The sequence below is a fragment of the Triturus cristatus genome, chromosome 8 (genome assembly GCF_964204655.1).
Source record: "Triturus cristatus chromosome 8, aTriCri1.1, whole genome shotgun sequence".
Lineage (NCBI taxonomy): Eukaryota > Metazoa > Chordata > Amphibia > Caudata > Salamandridae > Triturus > Triturus cristatus.
In genome coordinates this window covers 994,704,928-994,725,814 of record NC_140591.1, presented here as the reverse complement: position 1 = coordinate 994,725,814, position 20,887 = coordinate 994,704,928, and the positions used below count along the sequence as shown (strand labels likewise).

Genomic DNA, 20,887 nt, shown 5'->3' with positions numbered 1-20,887 from the left:
ATACTTAAATCGTGCAAAAAAATTATGCCATTACTCCCTAAAGCCGCTCAGCAAACGGTGATCACTGCCCTCATCATGCCAAGATTGGATTACTGCAACAGTCTTTATTTGAGGATACATGAAGGCTCCCTAAATAAATTGCAGATTCTGCAGAATGCGGCTGCTAGGTTGCTCGCAGGCATACCCAGATTCGGTTCCATTTCCACCCAAATTAAGACCCTTCACTAGTTGCCAGTGAGACAACGTATCCAATTCAAGGCTCTGACCTTGGTTTTCAGAGCCCTTCATGGAATGGGACCCCAATTTCTAACACAACAACTTCATTGGTATTCTCCTACTAGAACCCTACGATCATCGGACGCCAAATTGGCTACAGTCCCTAGGGTAAAGAAGGCCAATTGGGGTGGCATAGGCTTTGTGGCTAATGCAGCCAAAGGCTGGAATGCTCTCCCTCTATTTTTGAGAAGCATGCCGGATCTCCTCCCCTTCCGAAAGTCATTAAAAACATTTTTGTTTAAATATTAACTCTTCTCCCTACTTCTTGCCCTCCTGTGGGCCTCCCCTAAGCGCCAGGACACCTTCTTGGTAACATTTGCGCTTTATAAGTATTTTTAACATTAACATTAACCAATAATGCGTTACTGGAGGTCCTTGGGTTCCAGTCATGCTTAAGAGGAGGTTCTCAAAACTTTAAGAACCACTTCTATTTACTAGTTGAGTGATCTTGACAACAGAGAGGGAACGAAAATGGGAAGTTGGGTAACAAACAGGAAGAACATAATCTTAATTACCATAGTTTGCTGGTACGCACTGCATTTTATTGACTTTTCTGTCATATTCATAGCACCATGAGCATGCTTCTCTGAACTTTCTGCTGTTCTTAGAATTATATCAGTTTGGAGGGACTTAGTTAATTGTTGCCGACCATCTTGAATTAGACCTTTGCTTTACATTTTATTGTAATACTTTCACTCTTGGACATAGTATAGTTATATGAATACTATTTTGTAGGTAGAATAGAATCTGAAAGTATGTCCTTTTTATGATTGTATGTTTATTTAGATTTTAGGCCTTACTACCAGTTGCTGTGGCAGGTAAGTTGCTAAACCCGCCCATCAGGATTCGGAGTAAGAAGGTAAACGCATAGGGCCAGCCAATTGCCTCTAGGGAAGCTCTTTCCTGCTTCCAAATGTTGCATGTAGGCCACATGCCGCTAACGGGAATTGTGGGCTTTAGGATTTCACTTCCCAGTAGTGGGCCATTTCTATTGTGTGAGCCGTTGTGTTTGCTCCACGAACTTATGTTTTTTCTTAACTGGTTAAGATATCAGCATTTGGCTGAATCAGGCTGTTAAAGGAGCACGAGATCGCCAGGGCAATGCCATCCAGAATGCCCACCTCCTCACTTTGTTCCATCGACTTTGCAAGCTTTTGTTTTTTCGAATTCGCCCCATATTTGTGTTTGACGGTGAAGCACCGGGGTTGAAGAAACGTACTTTGGTATGTATGTTTTGTATTTACTAACCTGTTCTTTTAGCTGGAGCATTTATGTCGAAATTTAGATGAAAATATAAATAACTGCTGCGGTAGGGTTTATTGTTAAAAAAAATTCAAGTTCTTGAATAATGACGCAATGTGTAGTTTTAAAAATCACCTTGCTATCGAATAGTAGTACCTCGTATCATCGATTGTAGAAATCACTGCTCATTTTATTAACCCAAAAAGTGTGAAGAATTGAGTCAGCACCATCGAGATCCAAACATGTGACTGGTGGCTGCACACAGATGTTTGCAGTGATGCTTACTAGATTTCAAAGAATGTCCTTGAAGATTGTTGAGTTAATGAAAACAAGCATTGACAAAGCAAACAGAAATGGCTCTAATGTGCTAATGCTTCGAAACTCAAGCATGCACAAATGTTGTGTCTACATGCATTGGCACATTAAAGCATTGTTAATATACTAGTTGAATAACTAAAATTCAATCCTACTTTTGATTTCTTTATATGTATATATGTTATAGGTGGCGATAGCGCCTCAGTCATTAATGTTAGATCAAAGTTTTAGTGTAAAAGGCATTTATAGTTTTCTTGATAACTGTGGCGCCATTCAACAAATCTGCAGTAAATTTTCCCCAAAAAACTGTACATCCACTTTGGGTGCATCATTGTAAGTTTTGTGCAGCTCTGACAAGCGGGGGGCCTGTTTATAGAAGGGGAGCCCAAAAGTGCCATTTCCTATTTTAACTCCCGTAGTGTTCTTTTTGCTCCTTGATAGAAAAAAAACCCAGCTCAAATGAATTGCATCAGACTTTTGATGTACATAGAACTTTACACAAGGAATTGCCTTTGCTTGGTTTTGGTGTAAATCCGTTCAGTAGTTTTCAATTCATTAACATTTAAAAAGTGCTCTGCTCTGGTATGAAGATGTTCAATTCTAAAGCTATCTGAACTGTGAATTAACGGATCTTCCCTAGATTTAGATATCAAGTTAAAAAAACATAAATGCACACTCTTGGAAGCTGGGGCTTTTTCTCCCGTCGTGCATTGTGGATTCTCGAATTCGGCAGCGCATTGTCAGATCAGCTGCTGCTGATTGGCTGGTGGTCACAGAAATATTTCTGTTGCTTTCACCAGTACCCAAAAACAAAAAAAGAGCACAATGTTAGGGGTGGGGGGGAGGGAATTTTATGTAAAAGGGCATACGGCGGCAGAGGGAGCCTACCGTGACCCCCAGGCTCATATGGAGGCTCCCTAAAGGAACCCCTACCGGGCAATAAAATAAATATTGAGAAAAATATTTATTATGAGATTCGTGAATCCTATGCTGGATTCACAAATTCTGAACCCTCTCTGGGCTCCTAAAAACCAAGGAGCGCACAGGAATTGTGAATCCTGTAACAGAAAATAAATATAATTTACAAGTTTTCTGGTAACTCTGAGGTTGTTAGATAAATCTGTCAGTTTTTTTATTGACATTAATGTCATGTGTATAAATCCTGTGATGAAATTAAACATTGCTTTATCTTGGTCAGGCAATTAGAAGACAAAGAAAGAATGCTGCAACTGAAGATTCCACTAAAACTACAGAAAAACTACTAAAAACCTTCCTGAAGCGGCAAGCTATAAAGGCCGTCTTGACAGGGAAAAGGCAAGAGTTTGAAAGTATCTTCTTGAAAATGGTTATGTGTTTCATGCATCTGCTTATGTCTGTTTCTTATGTTTTGAATGTTGTCTTGTGAAGTGATGACAACTTGCCAAGTCTCTCCCGTGTTCGGAGGGAAGAGGTGGATGACATCTACTTACTACCTGCTTTGGAAGAGAAGGAAAAAAATAGGCAAGTACTGCAACCTTTTTTTTTAATAAGCGATCGGTGTTTAATATTTTAGTGCTCTTGCTGTAGCACCTTTTTACAAAAGGCAGGTCTCCAAAAGATGTGCTTTTCATTGGTATGTTTATCATTTAGGAAATTTGTCTTTCAAAAGAGATATTCTAACTATATCTTGGCCCGTGTTATCTTTTTTGAGCAAATGTATTCAGTTGCTACATTTTCTGTTATGAGCAAGTCGTAGGTTAACCCTTGTAAGGTAGTCAGATGCATATCACAAGGATACATTCCATTAATCTTGCCTTCATAAGGAGTACTTTTACTAGGCCTCTGCTGAATAATTTTTTGTGGTTCATGGGATCCAACCGAATTATGCCAAGATCTGAGCAGTTTCATGCTTCCAGTTTATCTCTTGTGGAAAGACAAGGTTAGTGCAGTCAGTCATGCGCCTCCAGACTCAAAGAGATTCACTGTATTTATTAAATGTTCTCAAATTTTCACATGACCCAACATGGTGTACTGTTTTTCTATGTCTGGTCATTAACATCTCCTAATGTTTTTAGACATAACACAATAGTACAGCTGCAGGTTTTCTAACACAACAGTTTTTATAGTATAAACTGTGTTTTGGCCCCTTGGAGGTTAGAGGGGAGAGTTCCAGCTGAGAGACTAGTCGTGGAATGGAGGCAGCAGCCTTGCTTAAACTGAGTTTACACCTACGATGCAAACTATTCAGCTATATACACCAGTTATGGTGTTCGGTGCTCATCCCAGAGATCACTAATGTATCCCAGTGCTCACCTGGTGAGGTTAGGCTTAGATAGATGATTTAGTTGCCATGGTCGGGCTGTTCATAGTTTACAGCCTGTTAGTAATGTTGATTTCTTTTCTTAGTTATATTTGTTTACAAATAACAGCAAACCTGCTTCAAAACAGACTACAATAGTTTCAATAAATGTATTGTAAATTTCCTTCATTTCTTTCTTCTGTTTACTACAGACATACATGAGTGAGAGCGAAAGGTAATGATCTGTTTTCACGGTTCCCTTGGGGACTAGAGTTTAATGTTCTAGGTTTGGCGAAATCACCTGTTACTCTGTATAGTTAGAAGTTCAGGTGAGGCACTGTGAGCTTGTCGGATTTGGGCCTACATGCACTGATGTGGTATAGAGACTCAGTCCCTACATTCAGACGTCCTGTTCTCCCACAGCACAAGTCTGTTTCCAAACAGAATCCCTGCTACAGAAGCATTGCCCTTTTGAAGTCTCTTCTCCCTCTTATGACTTTGCTGTGCTGTTTGGTGGAACAAGGAAGTGGACAGCTCCTCTTTGAGGCTATGTGCACTTCATTACACAGGGTGGATCTGTGGAATTGCTGAGCAGGGAATTGCAATTGACTGGGTTCACAAAAACCCGTAAGCAAACAGGGAGTCGTCCGGATTCTATCACCAGAACTGCATATCTTGGAGATTCCCTCTTTGCCAGAGGGAGGGGTGGAGAGATGCTTCTTGAACACCTTGAAGCAGGTAGTCATGTGGATTTCAGTGGTATCAGATACCTTATGTAGTGGGAACCTTGCCTGGTGTGCAAAACTATTGGGTTCCAGGAACCCAAAAAAGGGGAACAGCTCACATCTTGCATCCCACTGCCAACCAAATTTTCTGTGCTTCCTGGCCATGTTGAAATCGAGCATTGCGAATTATGATTCAGACAAAAGGGGAGTTTTATGGGCAGGTTGTGGAAGTAGACATTCTGCCATCTTAATGGTGGAGTAATTGACCTTGTGCGCCATCATGTGTTTGACAGACTGGGGGGTGAATGACTAGAATTTAGCAGAAGAAGGCTACCATCTCCCTCAGCCAACATCGAAATAGAGGCTTAACATTGGTAAAGCATACCAGTATCTCTTGTTTTCATTGGGATTGTGGAGAAAGGAAACATGTTTAAGGAGAAGCATTTCCGTAACAAGAAAGAGCAAAAAAATACTTTTTTTTTTTAATTTGCGAAAGTGCAGTAAGTGTAGGCAAGTGTCTGTCTAGCCACTCTGTAAAGAAAATATGTCAACTCGCTGGACACATTAGGTAAAGTAAAAATAAGGCACAGGAAGGGAAACCCCTCTGCCAAAGCCTCTGAATATAGTTGTTGGGGGTCATGTCTTCAAACCTATACCAGAGACTTGTAGTTTCCTACTTTCCCCCCCCCCCTCTTTAATGGACATCATTTTTGTGGTGAGTTAAAACCATTATTCCCCCTACAAAGTAAACCCTATGTGCCTGATCATTTAGATAGTTTCACTTTGATACACCCCCGAAAAAGTAGCGCAGATTTAAAGCACACAAATGCCCTTGCGGGAAGTGTGCGCTTTATGGCACTTTAAAAAAAAAAAAAAAAACATTTTCGTGATTTTTTTTCAAATTGCACATGGTTACCATTGGCTTGGAGTCGATGGTAATAGCATTTCCTAAATGCCCATTTCCCATTTCGGAAATGCTTTGTACATGTTCTTAGGAAATCCCTATATACGAATTCCTGTTTAGGGAATCACAAAATGTGATTTCTACTGGGTAGAAATTACATTTTGCGATTTACTGTCTGCCTTTGTACATATGGAAAGGCAATTTAGTGTTTAACACAGCGAAATTGCATTTCAGTTCTTTAAGAAATGCTAAATGCGTTCGTACATCTGGCCCAATGTCACATATAAACACATTTTAGGTGTTAATAAAAGCTGTAGAAACAAGAGCACAGCTTTAATGTACGTGTTTGGAACTGTAATTCAGAAGCAGCTCTTGGTAGAGACTTATAGTTTTTGTCTCTTTGCCCTCTTTTTATTACATATTAACTGACCTGTGGGTTAAACATGTGTTAATTTTACAGACTAAATAAATAGCTCTTAATGGAATCCACTGGCTTAGTTTACTCCACTTTACTATCCCTATGGTGGACAAAAATTCAGACAGAATGTCTACTTCATATTTAGACTTTCTTAAGGCATTTGAATGGTTTTCAGTTTCCTCCTAGCTCTAAATAAGATCCTAAATAAGGGTACAAATTGCGGCAAGGCATCTAACAGGGCATTCAAGTATATATGTACAAAAACTTACCATGTGAACACTGGTCCAATGGCAGCTGTCAGATGTAGCACCCCAGTCCATAAAAACCTTTTTGACTCGGATCACTGCTTTGTAAACCTGTCAGGCTTCCACTGCTATGTAAGTGAAGTCAAAGTAGGGACCAGTTGTAAAGATGGGTCTTATTCTTTAGTTGTAAATAAATAAACCCACCAGTGCGGATAACAGAGACCCTCCAGCACCGGTCAGTACAGAACACGAAGTGAACACAAACATTCTTCTCAGTCACTAAGCAACCTAGAACAGACCTACATCATGTTACTGACATCAGGGCATTCCATATAAACATCCTACTAATTAAAAGGACACTACATAACCTGTCCCTTTTTATTTTTTTTTATTTTTTTTTTTACAAATATATCCCTATAAAACCAATAAACAAAACAAAAAAACAAATCATTTTAAAACAAAATCTTCGAATTTTTTTAGGTAATTTCACAATCCTTTTCACAGGAACCTCATAAGAAGCTCCCTCAGGAATCAACTCCTCAGAAGAAGAGATATTGTGAGCATCAGAATTAGAAACAGACACATCAAAACATGACTTGGAACTATTATCAGAAGAAGAACTAGCTACATGTGTACTTTCAATAGAGTGTCTAAGATTGGAATCACATGCACCTTTATCGTTGTAAGATCCTATATCCAAAAAAGACTCCTCTGCGTCAGGTGCATTAAACAACTTCTCTTGCCCAGGTTTAAGAGGAATTATAGAACTCTTATTCCACCACCCTCTTTCATGTAAAAGAACAGCAGTTTCCGAGACTTTAATAACTTGCACAGGAGCAGAAAATCTAGATAAACCTTTGCGTGGCAGACCAGGATTAATTATGCGTACCCAATCGCCAACACTAATGTCCTTGTACTTGGTCCTGTGTATGTCATCATGATAGACCTTATTTTTAGATGCAGCCTCGTCTAAACTGTCTTTCACTTTATCAAGAGTTTTCTCAAAATCTTTATGAACTTCTAACTCAAATGATGGTGACACTAGTGTACAACACCCTCTTCCTCTCATCAAATAAAAGGGAGAAACTCCCGTCACTGAATGCGGCATGGTATGATATGCCCAAAGCTTCTCATTAAGAAAATCAAAAACATTCTTCTTACTCTCCAAAGCACTTTGAATGCCATCCTTAACAAATCTATTAGCCCTCTCCACTTGACCATTGGCTTTTGGACAATATAAAGGAGCTCGCTCAGCTCTAATGCCACCTTTTTTTATAAACCTCCTACTAATTAAAAGGACACTACACAACACCAGTATAAACTATATGAGAAAGCTGATGGGCATGTTAATATTTAATTATAACTCCCCATTTGAGCAATGTTCAACAATGGTCATAAGTTGGCTAGTCACCCTGGGACCTTGATTTCGCTCTGACCTCTATTGTGTGACATCCTGTCCTGAGGAACGGCAGGCTACTCCAAATGAATAACTCCTGCTAATCCCTGCTGCTGTTTAGTTTATGTTAGTGACACCTCCAATTCCTCGTGGTCAAGGACAGGATAAGCGTCTGCCTCCACTCTCCCACAGCTGATGTAATAAGCAATGATTTGTGACACCCATCCCGATGTCCTGGCAGCTCGTAAGAGGGGGTTTACTCTGAAGGGTGTAAGCAAAACTGTGCGTTGGTGGATGTCACTATTGGTCTGCCAAGAGCTATAAAGGTTAACAGTCAACGGGGGGTGTAAAGATTTGGGGAGGATACATTGGACTCGGATACCTGGACCCCCTAAGCAACTACATGCAAAACCTTTTCACACAGCTCCAGTTTAGGGTACTCTGTAAAAATGGCTTCCACCCAGACGGGCATTCAGTACCTCTCTCACATGTAGTCCATTGTGCCTCTAGTGAATACAAAAAGGTGAAATCTGTAAAAGTCGCAGCTGTCCATTCACCTTTTGGCACCTTTCAAACTACCACTTTTAAGCTAATGCCACCAGCTCAGGTAATAAATCACGTAATCCATCTGAAAGTGCCTCACCTGCTCTCGCCGCAGAGAGGTTTTGGAGCAAAATGTACATTAGAAATCGAATTTGTGTATCAGCTAACAGTAGGATGTTTTTCTTCACATGCTTGTAATACTTCATGGAAATTCTTAACTGGGAACAATGACTTGACACGCTTTTCCCTCTTCTTGTAAAATTTTGCAGCTCGGATGAGGAAGAAGAGAAAGAATGGGAGGAAAGAATGACCCAGAGGCAGCTATTGCAGGTAAGGTCACTGGGCAGATATACCAGTTCAGGGCTTATTCAGCTGCTCAAACCTTCAATTTTAATGTGTCAACATATGTTTAAGGGCATGGTCTACCATTATGTAGTAATTCGTTTGCAGGTTTAGTATTACCTTTGCCTTTAAACATTACATACTGGCAGCGCTTTCAAGTTCATTAAACATTTGATCACATCACAAAGGTCTTGCTGCATTTTCTAATCCAGTGGTTCCCAAACGTTTGACTTCTGAGGACCCCAAATGAGCCACTATTGGAAGTCGGGACCCCCAAGCCATTTGTACTATTTAAATTTCAAACATTAAAACGGAAATTCGCATAAAATACACAAACAAGTGCACACCAAACAAATTCTCGAATTTCTAAAGATTTGTATTATTTTATATTGAGAAAAATTGCACATATCTAAAAAATGTAATGGGAAGAGAGTGTTGGTGCTGCATCTCAGAGACTAACTTTTCAATGTTTGGTTTTATATCGTGGTACGAGTCTCCTGCTCTTGTCATGGCCTGGCTGGAAACCCAAAGCAGCCCTGGCAAATGCTGTCAGACCAGTCACCGTATGGTGCACACCGATTACATCGAGTTTGCCTGACCACTACAAAGGGGCCTCTGAAAATTGGGGGAAAATGGTGCATTATACAACACATTTGTCATTATATATTGAATTATATTAGCTTTTAAAGCTTATAAATGATGATCTTACTGTGCACCAGGATATGGCAATCTTTGTTAGGGCTCTTCAATGATTTCCTCACTTTCACCTTTCAACAGTGCCTCCTATCTCTCCATCGCCCCTTTGTCACATGTACTTCATTTGTTTTATAGCACCTCTCACACTGTTGTAGGAGCACTTTACATCACACACATACAGAGGCAATGAATCATATGTCTGTAATCAGTCTATAGAAAATGTTACATAAGGCAAAGTGGATAACAAGGTTAACATGTCATCCATACTGGTAGGCATTTGTAAAGAGTGCTTGGTCTGGACAAGCACCAACTCTGGATTCAGAACATAGCACAGTGGTTAGTGTTGACTTTAATAATGAGAACTTATTTCTACCCAAACAAATATATTTTAGCAACATTAGGATAATAAAATACTGTGAAAAACATAACTTATTAACTTGTACCATGCAGTTTGCATGCAGCTCTTTGATGACAGTTCATAGCTCACTGTGCTAGATTATGATTGTAACTCCTGAACTACACAGTAACAACAGAATCTCTGTGACAAAAGCAGTAACCCATTGAGCTATGCATATAAAATAAAAAAAAATTAAAATGCATGGTACATGTTCTTTGAAGCAAGCATATTAACCATCTGCGCTACCTTAGATGAGTCAAAGCTACCACTGGACAAAACTCCCATCTCTCCCCACAGGTACATTAATCACCAGAGTTATCTTGACACTTTTATTGTTGCTCAAAAACTGCTGATTATACTAGGAACTCTGCAGTGCTTTTAAAACTGCTGCCTGTGAACTCCCTGGGAATGTGTCACGGATCCCTGGGGGTTCGCAAACCTCACTTTGGGAACCACTGTTCTAGTACATATGTCCGCACTGCCTCAGTGGTAAACTGCACTGACACCTTACACAACTGCACAAGAGTACTGATGAACATTGTGTGACATGACATAAATTTTGCTGAATTTAACATTTACCATCATACTCTAAAGTAGTGCCTTTAGGTGCCCACAATTATGGTGATACCAATATTGATGATGATGCTACTTGGCCCAATCTAATATTAACCTATTTGTAAATTCTTGTTTTTTTTTTTAGTTTCCCTTAAGAATGAAGAGAGGCTGTTTTGAAATCCCATCCTGTGGTCACATACATGTACTACGAATTAGCTGTAGAAACAGAAAATATCACTCTTAGGCAGGGTTAGTTCAAGGTTTGACATTACTTAAAAACACATACATATGCGTGACGTGGGTTATTTTACGAATTGCCTAACTAGGACGTTTACATTATTTATGTAGAACCCTGTTAACTTAAGCTGGCAGATATATCGTTACAACTCCAGGCTTTAGCAGTTTGTCCAAAAATGACCGTAGTTTTTTCATTAACAGGAAGAATTCATCGAAAATCCTCACTCTGTGGACATTGAGTCTGAAGATTTCATCAATCTTCCTCCAGAAGTAAAGCACGAAATTCTGACTGATCTGAAAGAATTAACAAAGCGAAGAAGAACAATATTTGAAACAATGCCAGAGGTGAAAACATTTACTTTGTTTGATTGAGCTGGTTTCTCTTCTTTCCTCGTGTTTTCTGTGCATAGCTAATCTTCCTCACCTTTTCTCCACTGAACCACAATCTCAAAATCTCACAAGCTTTGTCTCTGTGAAGTGCAACCTGCCTTCTGATTCCGTTATCCGCATACATCTTTGATATTTTACTGAAAAAAAGATTGACTAATATTTCGAACACCTAAGTTCTTCTGAGCTGCACAAAGTTATCAATTTATATTCCACCAATATTGTTGAATGTGTGCATCTGCAAACGTAGGTATAAGTGTGTTTGTTGGCATTCTTCGCTGAATCGACTTGTACAATTTGGTCACCTGCTGACATCTTGTAAATGTATCGGTATTATTCACCATCAGTTTAAATGTAGTTTGTTGCCCACAAAGAAAAAATATTATTTTTTGGAGATGAGCAAGTGTCTCTCCATGGTGAGAAGGTAGAGGGAATGCCTTTATATCTAAAATGATGGTAGGAGAAAGGGCTGCTCTGTTTGAAAAATATTTTCTCTGAGGATCACCATATTCAAACTTCCAAGTGTGTTACAATTTAATATCCAGTAATTCTAATTTGGTATAGCATTTGGAATGCGTAAATGTTACACCTGTGAATACTCCTGGAAAACTCCGAATGTTGTAGTTTTCCAGGAGCACTTTTTTGAGACTTAAAAAAAGTCAAAAGTTGCTGCAAATGATGGAGGAATTGTACGCAACAAGATCCCGACCATTCTATGTTATGTTATTGGTACTTATAACGCGGGCAGCTACACCAAGGAGTGTTCTGACATGTGCCTAGGAGGCATATTAACAACACCAGCGAGCTTATCTGAAGAGAAATGTCTTCAGCTTCTGCCTAAATATGCTCAGGGCACGGACAGCTCGAAGCTCCACTGGAAGATGATTCTAAGCCATAGTGCCCAGATGGGACAGGCAGCTACCACCAGACCTCTGTTTGAGGGCCCTTGAAACAATCACCAGTAGCTTGTTAAAAGAACGAAGCTGACTGGCAGGAGAGTAGAAACCAATTTGGATTGAAGGCAGACCAGGCCATATGCCATATAACACAGAGTGCACCGTCACAAAGGCCTTCAATTTCACCCTCTCACCCACTGGCAGCCAGTGCAGATCACGAAGATGTGACCTAACGTTTACCCGCTTGGGAAGGTTGAGCAAGAGTCTGGCCGCGGCATTTAGGATCACCTGCAGTTTATTAAGCAGGTAGGCGGGCAGACCGCCATAGAGACGCGGGCATAATCTATGCAGGAGGTAGTCAAGGTTTGGATTTCAGTTTTCCTAGCGTTAATGAGGAGCAGTGGGAGGAACTTTTTAAGTGATTTCAAGATACCGAAACATAAACCCGATAGCCTTTTGATCTGAGGACAAAACAAAGTTTATCATCAAACCATATGCCCATGTTTTTTACCGGACCGTCATGGGGAGAAGGCAAAGGGAACTCACCTGGCCAGAATGAGATTTTTTTTTTAGACATAACCAGTGAAAAAGGGTGCCCTGTGGAACTCTCCCTGAAATTGATTCAGCTGAAAGGTAAGAAGAAAGTGACAATAATCTAACCTCTTAAAAATGCATAAATGCTGTTGACATTGTAAGAACAGATCCCATAAATACCAGATACAACCAACCATTTCAGCTTTTACAGACACAATTGAAAGAATGCGACAATGACAGCAGGAAGCACCTTCCAGAGATCCTCTAAAGTATAAGCCAGGACCATTTATTGTAAAGAGAAAAAACATCCTCCTTGGTATGGGTTTGTGACAAGAGTATCCTAAGTGAGTTTTTGGATCTATTGCCTGAAGTTTGATTATTCAGAAAGCAAATAAAATTAATCTACCTATTTGCTCATGTGAAGATGAATGATTTGCACAGTTGATGTTCCTTATGAAATAATTTTTCACAGATCATGAAATTGCTGCATTTATTGAACAATTGAACTGAGTAGCAAAAGGTCCCATGCTTAAAATCGAAGTAGTCTAGTAGGGAAAATTCATTTGCGGTAATCCTGTCTTAGCACTCTGTTCCTCATTTGCTTAATAATGTACAAGCTCTTTTTATTTTAAAGGAGTCTAATGATTTCTCAAAGTATCAGCTGAAAGGTTTACTCAAGAAAAACACTTTGAACCAGCACATCAAGACTGTGCAGAAAGAGATGAATCAGCAGAGCTCTGGAGACATCCAGGCTCTCTATGAGAGTGAAGGAGGCTTCCTGAAGAATGTGGAAAGCAAGAAGGTGATGTCAGAAGACGCATCTCATTATGTCCTCATAAAAGGTACAGTAGAGTAGGTTAAACTTGTTTTTGCAATGTCAACCTTGGCTTAATCAAAAGTGGCACTGTAAAAAATGAAACTTTTTATTACCTTAGGTATCAATTATAGACAGTGTTGTTATGATTGATGAGGATGTCAACAGTAACCCTGCAATATACCACCCCGCAACTACCATCCTCCGATTCTATTTTCTGCCACTTGTGTTATTTCCTGCTTATATTGACGAAAGAGTAGCAGCCCTCAGTGAAGTTATTGACCGCTTAGGAAGTGCTAAATCCAGATCCAAGACAATACATGTACAAGTATGCAGAATTTGTCTATTAACACTCATGCCTTGATTGCCCAAAAACAAATACCAGCATGTGGAACATTTTGCCCTCAGCATTGGTCAAAATTGTTTTAATACTAAAGTAAAAAAGAAATTAGAAGCCAGAAAACTAAGCCAAAAAGGGTTGATGCACCTGGTGCAGATGAATGAGTGTAGCCTTGACGATTATGAGTTAGAATGCCAGCAAGAGGATTCTCCCTTTCATAGCAAAAGGCTGATGATATGTGTAATTTGAGTTGGGAAAAAGTTACTGTATTATCAGCACATAATTCAGTTGCTAATGTGTATGATATTCATATTTTATCTTTGTAACACGAGTCATTATACAAATACAAGCCAAAATGTTTGTGTTGTCATAAGATTTAGTTACCCATTTAGAATAGAGTGAAAACTGTCAGTGTACCAGGTCAGTCAATATTTCTAGTATTTGTATTTTTGGAGGAACATTAACCTATGTTTTATGAATAAATGGATAGATAGAAACCAGTTGAACCAAGTGAGCTAAGAGGATGGAATGTGGTTTTGAATAGGCGTTTAGAGTAATGTTTTCCTAATGCTCTGTATTGTGATTTTTAAAATTTTTTTTTTTTTTTTTTTTTTTTTAAAGGACTTAAGTCAAAAAATGTTATTAACCAAGAAGATCTGCCTGGGTTATCATCTTCTTTGACTGTAACTCATCCAGTGTGTAAAGAAATAACCGAAGTCTTTGATGCTGACACCACTCCACCATCACTTGTTAAGCCGAAGAATGAGGAAAGCACTGCTGATATGGCTCCTCCTTCTCCTAGAACCTTGATGGCCATTGAGGCAGCCATGATGGAAGACAGCAGCTCTGATGAGGATACCAGGAGTGTAAATAAGTCTGTGCCTTTTGTCCAGTCTGATAGTATAGATCTGCCACACCAGTCCACAAGCCTTGCAGAAGGGAATTTGTCACCCAGAACTATGAAGGCTATTCAGCAAGCACTAAATGAAGATGCTGATAGAAATTTGGACCACGGATGGCCAGATTTGGTCAATATGATTGATAAGAAACCTATTGTAATTTACAGTTCAGATGAGGAGAACGAGCCTCCGGAAGTAAGGCTAGAAGAGAAACCAACTCTTCCTGTCCATACCACAAAGTTAACCAGCACACAAATTGATTTGACCTTGGGCACCAACGTTCTTATGATTAGCAGTTCAGATGATGAGGATTTGCTACCAGAAATCAAGTCACAGCAGAAAACCACACTTCCTGTTCACACCACAAAATTGCCTAGCACACAAACTATTGAACTGAATCAAAAAAGCACTGGCTTGGATCTCAACCCAATGGTACATGCAGAAACCATTTGTGCTTCCACTTCCACCGAAAAGGAGACCATAGAAAGTCAACAGCATAGCTCTTTAGACACTGAACATCTTCCTCTGCCAGATCTGGCTCCTAATGATGTGACTAATAATGAAATAATGATAGATGGATTGTCATTTCCTGTCCGTACAGTTTCAGTAATTTCCAGTGACTTGGGCACCAAAGGTTCGACTGAATCCACTGAAAAAGCTGACCTACTGCAAAGTGATTTGGAAATGAAAGGCAAAGGATCCCTGCTGGGCAGTTGTATCCCTGCAGTCCCAGGCAGCAGAAAAAGCGCTGAAGAGAAAGCCCGAGATGAAGCTTTTCTGAGTGAAGGGAGCAGCTCCGAATCTGATGGTATGTTTTGTTTGTGTGTTTATACAGGGTGTTTTTGCAACAGTGTGTGCTAAATATATAGATCAAACAAGCATTTACAATGCAATGGTATCGACATTGTTAAAGTTAGAGCTATTGGCATTGCTCATGACATTATTTTTGTTTATGTTTTTGTTTTTAAAACATTTAAAGAAACGGCATTGTTATTTACAATGTCAATAGCTTAATCACTCTCAAATGCGAGACCTATTGCATTTGCACCCACACACAGAGCCGCACACACAAAGCCACCCACACACACAGAGCCACCCACACACACAGAGCCACTCACATAGAGCAACCCACACACAAATAGAGCCACCCACAGAGCCACCTACACACACACACAGTTACCCACACACAGACAGAGCCAACACGCTTAGAGCCACCTACAAAAAAAGCCACACACAGAGCCACCCACACAGAGCCTCCCACACAGAGCCTCCCACACACACACGAAGCCACCCACACACACACACAGCGCCACCCACACAGCTGTACCTAGATCCGAAAATACACCTTCTTGCTTGCATACTTGGATACTATGCCAGTTCGCGTGTGCCAGTCCATGCCACTCTCGTATGATAATCTGAAGTGAATGCAAATAAAACCAGCCTCGAGACGAGAACAGGGTATTTCCGAATACAGGTATCACATTGACTCTGCATGTGCCCTGCTCGGTACTGGTTTGAGCTTGGAATACAGAAAAATTGTCCTGTTAGATGTAAACATGTATACAACAAGCCCGTGATGTGCCCGTCCGGGCGAAGCTGTCAGTTTAAAACATTCCATTAATGAGTTTCCCTTCCGTTAGTTCACAGCGACCAGATGCATTTCCTGTTCAACTTGACGACGGTGGCGAAAAACGAGAAAGTCCTCACCTGGGGAGGCAGCCGGGTTGGAGGGAACGAAGGTGCTTATTAAATTAAAGAGCGTCTTGTGCGCCTGACACCAGAGGTGCGCAGTTCTAATTATCGTTGACAAGGCAGCAGGCCTCCCAGCGCCAGACATGTCTGGGAACACTGTAGGCACTCATGTTTCACAGTGGAGGTACACTGGTCCTCGCTTCTTCATAATTTATTTATTTATTGGGGACTTTAGGATGCAAGCGTTTATGTTCAAAAAGGTTAAGCAAAATTGATTAGAAGGACTCAAACCTGCAACCACCTCAATGGTTGAAGTGATGCTACATTCAGAAGACAATTGTAGCTGGACTCCAACTTAAACAGTCAAATAGTTTTGAGGGAAAAACTGTTAACTGTACGACCAGATAACCCAGGTCAAAATTATATGGTGATTTTTTAACCGTTGGTTACAAAATGCTTCCTAAGATTGAAAAGATCATGTACCCGGACCACAACTCAAAGTATCTAAGCGCCAATTTGGGAAAAAAAGCGTAAAAATAGAAACGGGGACTCTTGCTAACCTACCACTGCAACTTGAAAAATTCTCACAATAATGGGTGACAAAAGGTAAACATGAATGTCGCCATTCTACATAAAAAACAACAACATGATAGCTATGCGCACTGAGCGACGCGTGTTCTTAATACACTTTGAAAATATGTCCGAGGAGCCAAGAGTACAACAAGAAGCCGCCAACAGATAAATATTATGGAAACCGGGCAAAGCTGCATGCAAGGCCTTTGAAAGGCTACCACAAAGACGGTGTCACGACCCGGAATGCCCGCGCGGCGCGAGGAAGCGCGCGCAGGGAGTAAGACTACATCTCCCAGCATGCCGAGCGGAAGGCGCGATCACGGGACCTATATAGGCCCCGCCTTCCTTCGCCCCGGCGCTTGTCAACCATTGTGGAATCAGAACGAGCCCGGAACGCTGCTCGCGTTCCTCGTCAACCTGCGAACCACCAGCTACCTAGTTTTGAACTGGGAACCTCCCGCTTCCTCGTCTTCGCTATCGGCCGAGCACTGCCAGGGGAGAAGAGCGTGCTCCGTCGAACCTCCGATTCCCGCCACGGCAACGGACGCTTCAGGGTGCTCCCGAAGCCCTGCGGCTTTGTTGCTTTGCCTACACCCCCCTACCTGCACAGGCTAGAACGCAGGGACGCCTTCTCCGGACGCCGCGTTAGCCTGTAGGAGGTGGGAAACGACTTCCATCATCCCCTGTCTCCCAGTGTTCATCCCCGTTGGGCAGCCCGCTTGTTTTCCGGCTGCTCCTTCACAGTGCACCTGACTTAAGGAATCCTCCTCCTTCCCGCTTGGAGCCGCATGAAAGGCTCGGAGAGCGTCCCGGACCGCAACCTCTATGCGCTTGGAGCCGCTTGAAAGGCTCGGAGAGCGGCATAGACCCTAGACTCCGCCCTGTGCTACCGCGCTGAACCCGTGAGTACCGCTCCCCGACCTAGGGCTCAGTGTTACCAGGCTTTGGGTGAAGGGAGGGGACTCTTCTACTGGACCTCGGTTTTCTCACTCTGCTATCTCTTCACAGGGTCGCTAAAGAGGTGCGCAGGAGTGAGGTTACCTTCCGACGTGCTACCCCCCTTCGAGAGTCCTTCCCTTATCCCTATCCAGGGATTCCATCCATTCCCTCTCCCCCTGGGGGTGGTGTCCCTCGCTCGACGTCCTACTAAGGGGTTGGCGGCTACACCACACAGGAGGGGAGGGTTCTTAGCATCGCTCCCGCTGTATCCGGCTTATGAGGTGAGTGGCCCTCGACCTTCTATCTCACAGAACCTGACAGACGGGACAAAAAAAACCACGATGAGTGTCCTGTAGTGGGAGAGAATACTAAGCAACCTTATGACAACACAGTGCGAGTTGCACAAAATGGCCCAGTGTTCACATAGATATGGCAAACCCATATTCCTCTGGCTTGAAAAAGAAAGGCCTGTACGTTTTACTCTGCATCGCAAACAGCCAGACCAAACCCCTCACCAGTGACTGTGGTGGGACTCTTTCCAGCGTTGAAAATAATTAGTATTTTTTTTTAAACTGAAAACTCAAGGGCGCTACTCTGGGAGGGGGTGGCATAGCGTCAGACCAAAGGGAACAACAGCGCCGCCCCTCAAATACCGCAGCTCCACCGCTCTAAGCATGAGGTCTTCCACTGACAGACTGTAGTAGTTCTCCAGTACACAATTTCGCCAACAAAATCTAAGTAAAAGACAGAATCGTAACCCAAACGAAGCAAAGCCACCTACCTCTAGTTTGAGGGAGAACAACGGCGGCTGGCCCGCCCCGCCCTGCACATGGAAAGCGGACACGCAGCTTGCTCGGACGGTTTTCTAAAGCACTTCGTATACCGTGTACACCTTACGAGAGCTGGAGGTGTAATGTCGACGCAGGGGGCCCTGTCCCCGGTGCTTATGCCAAGCTTTTCTACCTAGGAGCCTGGCGAGGCAGCGCTCCCTCCTCTCTCTCTCTCCCTGGAGCTCTCGATCGGAAAAGCTGTGAACACAAAATGGCGGCGGCTGAGGGGGGAGGGGAGGGGTGGCCTGCCAGAAGCTGCACCGTCCGCCCGCACCAGAGATGTTGGTGCGTTTACTGCGCTTGAAAAAGAAATTGTGCCCCACAGACAGCCGCATGGCTGACACCGACCCCAGGACCCCGCCGATTTTGTAACCATGTTTCTCCGAGGTCAAGCAAAAATGCCTCTGAGAAACTGAGCGGCATTTTCGGATTCGGGGGTGTGTTTTTCTTTCTCTCCTCTTGCCATTGGCTGGAATGTTTACATTCCAGAGGAGAGAAAGAAAGTAAACAACACGCCCCCGAATCCGAAAAAGACGGGGCTTGTTTGGAGAGACAAAGCTCTTCTCCAATGGCTGACCAGCATTTAAGAGGCCAGCCAATGGAGAAGAGGGGCGGGTTCAAGCCCCACTTCTCAAAGTCATTAAATCTCGCGAGCGACACTGCCCAAGCGCAGACTTCGCTAGCCGAGACCTAAAAAGTACCATTGGACCAATAGGAGCAGGACTGTTGTTTTGCTGTGGGATACAGTTTAAGCGATTGTATTTCCACTTATATGTTTTATGCTGATCACAGCTTAATTCCTTAACTTTGAATTAGTGGGACAAATCCCACAAAATTGCAATATTCCAGAGTAGTACCTTTAAAATGGAAGAGTGCATTGGATTGCAGAACCTGGCGCCTGCATTATTTGGTAGACTCCCACATCAATGTACCTGAGTATGCCTATGAGATAGTTTAGAGGACTGAGCACCTATTTACAGACCCGTATGTCATTGGTTATTATCATGGAAGGGCCCATAAGGGCGTGGCTAGCCAGCCAACATGGCGGACGTGAGCTTGTAGTGCTCCGGGAATCCCCTGTAATCCGGTACAATTATCCTTTAAGTGCGCCATCCATACCTGCAGCTTGTGGAGCTGTGCAGCTGAAGGGAAGAGGACGCCAGGAGACTCTTTCCCTCGTGGTCTCCACAGCCACAGACGTGGTTACAGTCGAGCAGACAGTCGCGGCCTCCGTGGGGCGGGATGGTGTGGCGGAAACCCCTGCTGGGCGGCAGTTCCTAGCGCTGCGGCGACACCCGGTGTCGAGGGCGCGGCGCCGGCGGGGCTTGCGGCTCCCTGCCCTGCTCTGTGGAACGGATTTGTGGACTATACAGCTGAAGGTGGTGAGAAGCACGCGGAGCGGGAGTGCGGGGAGAGACGTCCGCTGCCGCCCGGAGGCCGGAGACCTGGGAGGCCCTGCTGGGTGGCGGTTGCTGGCGCTGCAGGGAAGACTGGTGCCGTGGGCCCAGGACTGGTGGAACGTGTGGTCTCCTGCCCGATCCGTGGAGGGGACTTGCTGCAAGAGGTGAGGTGCCTGCTGAAGCGGTCCCCGTCCTGGAGGTGAGGGGGCTGCGACACCTGGCATGCCATTGCCGCCGCCTAAAAGCTTGCGGATTGGAGCGCTTTTGCCGGTGAGGGAAGCGGTGCGGCCTCTGAGGCGGGAGCGGCCCTGCCCGGGCCGGAGTTCAAGTGAAGACGTGACTGCCAGCCGCCCAAGGGCCTCCGCGCTTGAGGGGACACCGAGGTGAGGTGACAAAGGAGCGGACGGGCACCGGCCCGCGACGTGTCTGAGGAACACACATCAGGGGGAACTGTGCACTGTGCCGGGTGCTGCATCAGGCGACCTGGGGCGCGGTGCGCCATCATAGTGCGGAGCCGGCGCATTGTGGAGGTGGTGCTAGCGGGGAACTGAGCTGGTGGACCGAAGGCGCCACGCAGGCAAGCCCCAAGACCCAGTCGCCCTGGAGTGAAGCCACCGCGAGAGGCGGGCTGTGAGGCAGTCATAGGTGGGTCCTAGACTGTGTTTCTCGAGGAAGAAGGTGGCAGCCTGCAGGAAGGGTGTGTGACGCTGGGCCTTGAGGGGCGGCGGTCGAGGCATCTCCTGCTAGTGGACCTACACGGTGACAGGCGCCCAACGGCTCATCCCGGGAAAGTGCGCTCCTCTCTTAATGCGTTGCGCACCCTAGATGCGATGTGTGCCCGGAAGGCGGGCGCCACCGGCCATAGACTTGCTGGCCCGCCGCCGTGGCTGCACGTCCTGCCCGCAGTACTGTTGCCTCAGGGGTGAGCCATACGTCAGCTGTACTGGTCCAGGAGATGCGCCCAATTGACCACACAGTGCCGGAAGTCTCAATGACCTCGGAGGCGGCGCACAG

At 43.5% G+C, this 20,887-nt stretch overlaps 1 protein-coding gene across 2 annotated transcripts in view; it reads left to right on the top strand.

Moving 5' to 3' along the window:
- Positions 1-20,887, top strand: part of ERCC5 (ERCC excision repair 5, endonuclease) — a 162,046-nt gene that overhangs the window by 21,867 nt on the left and 119,292 nt on the right. For both annotated transcript variants that reach the window (XM_085622541.1, XM_085622542.1), the window contains exons 3-9: positions 1,324-1,499; positions 3,032-3,147; positions 3,241-3,333; positions 8,612-8,672; positions 10,771-10,914; positions 13,021-13,228; positions 14,162-15,247. In XM_085622541.1, the coding sequence (XP_085478667.1) occupies positions 1,324-1,499; positions 3,032-3,147; positions 3,241-3,333; positions 8,612-8,672; positions 10,771-10,914; positions 13,021-13,228; positions 14,162-15,247 (1,884 nt within the window). The remainder of the gene's footprint in view (positions 1-1,323; positions 1,500-3,031; positions 3,148-3,240; positions 3,334-8,611; positions 8,673-10,770; positions 10,915-13,020; positions 13,229-14,161; positions 15,248-20,887) is intronic.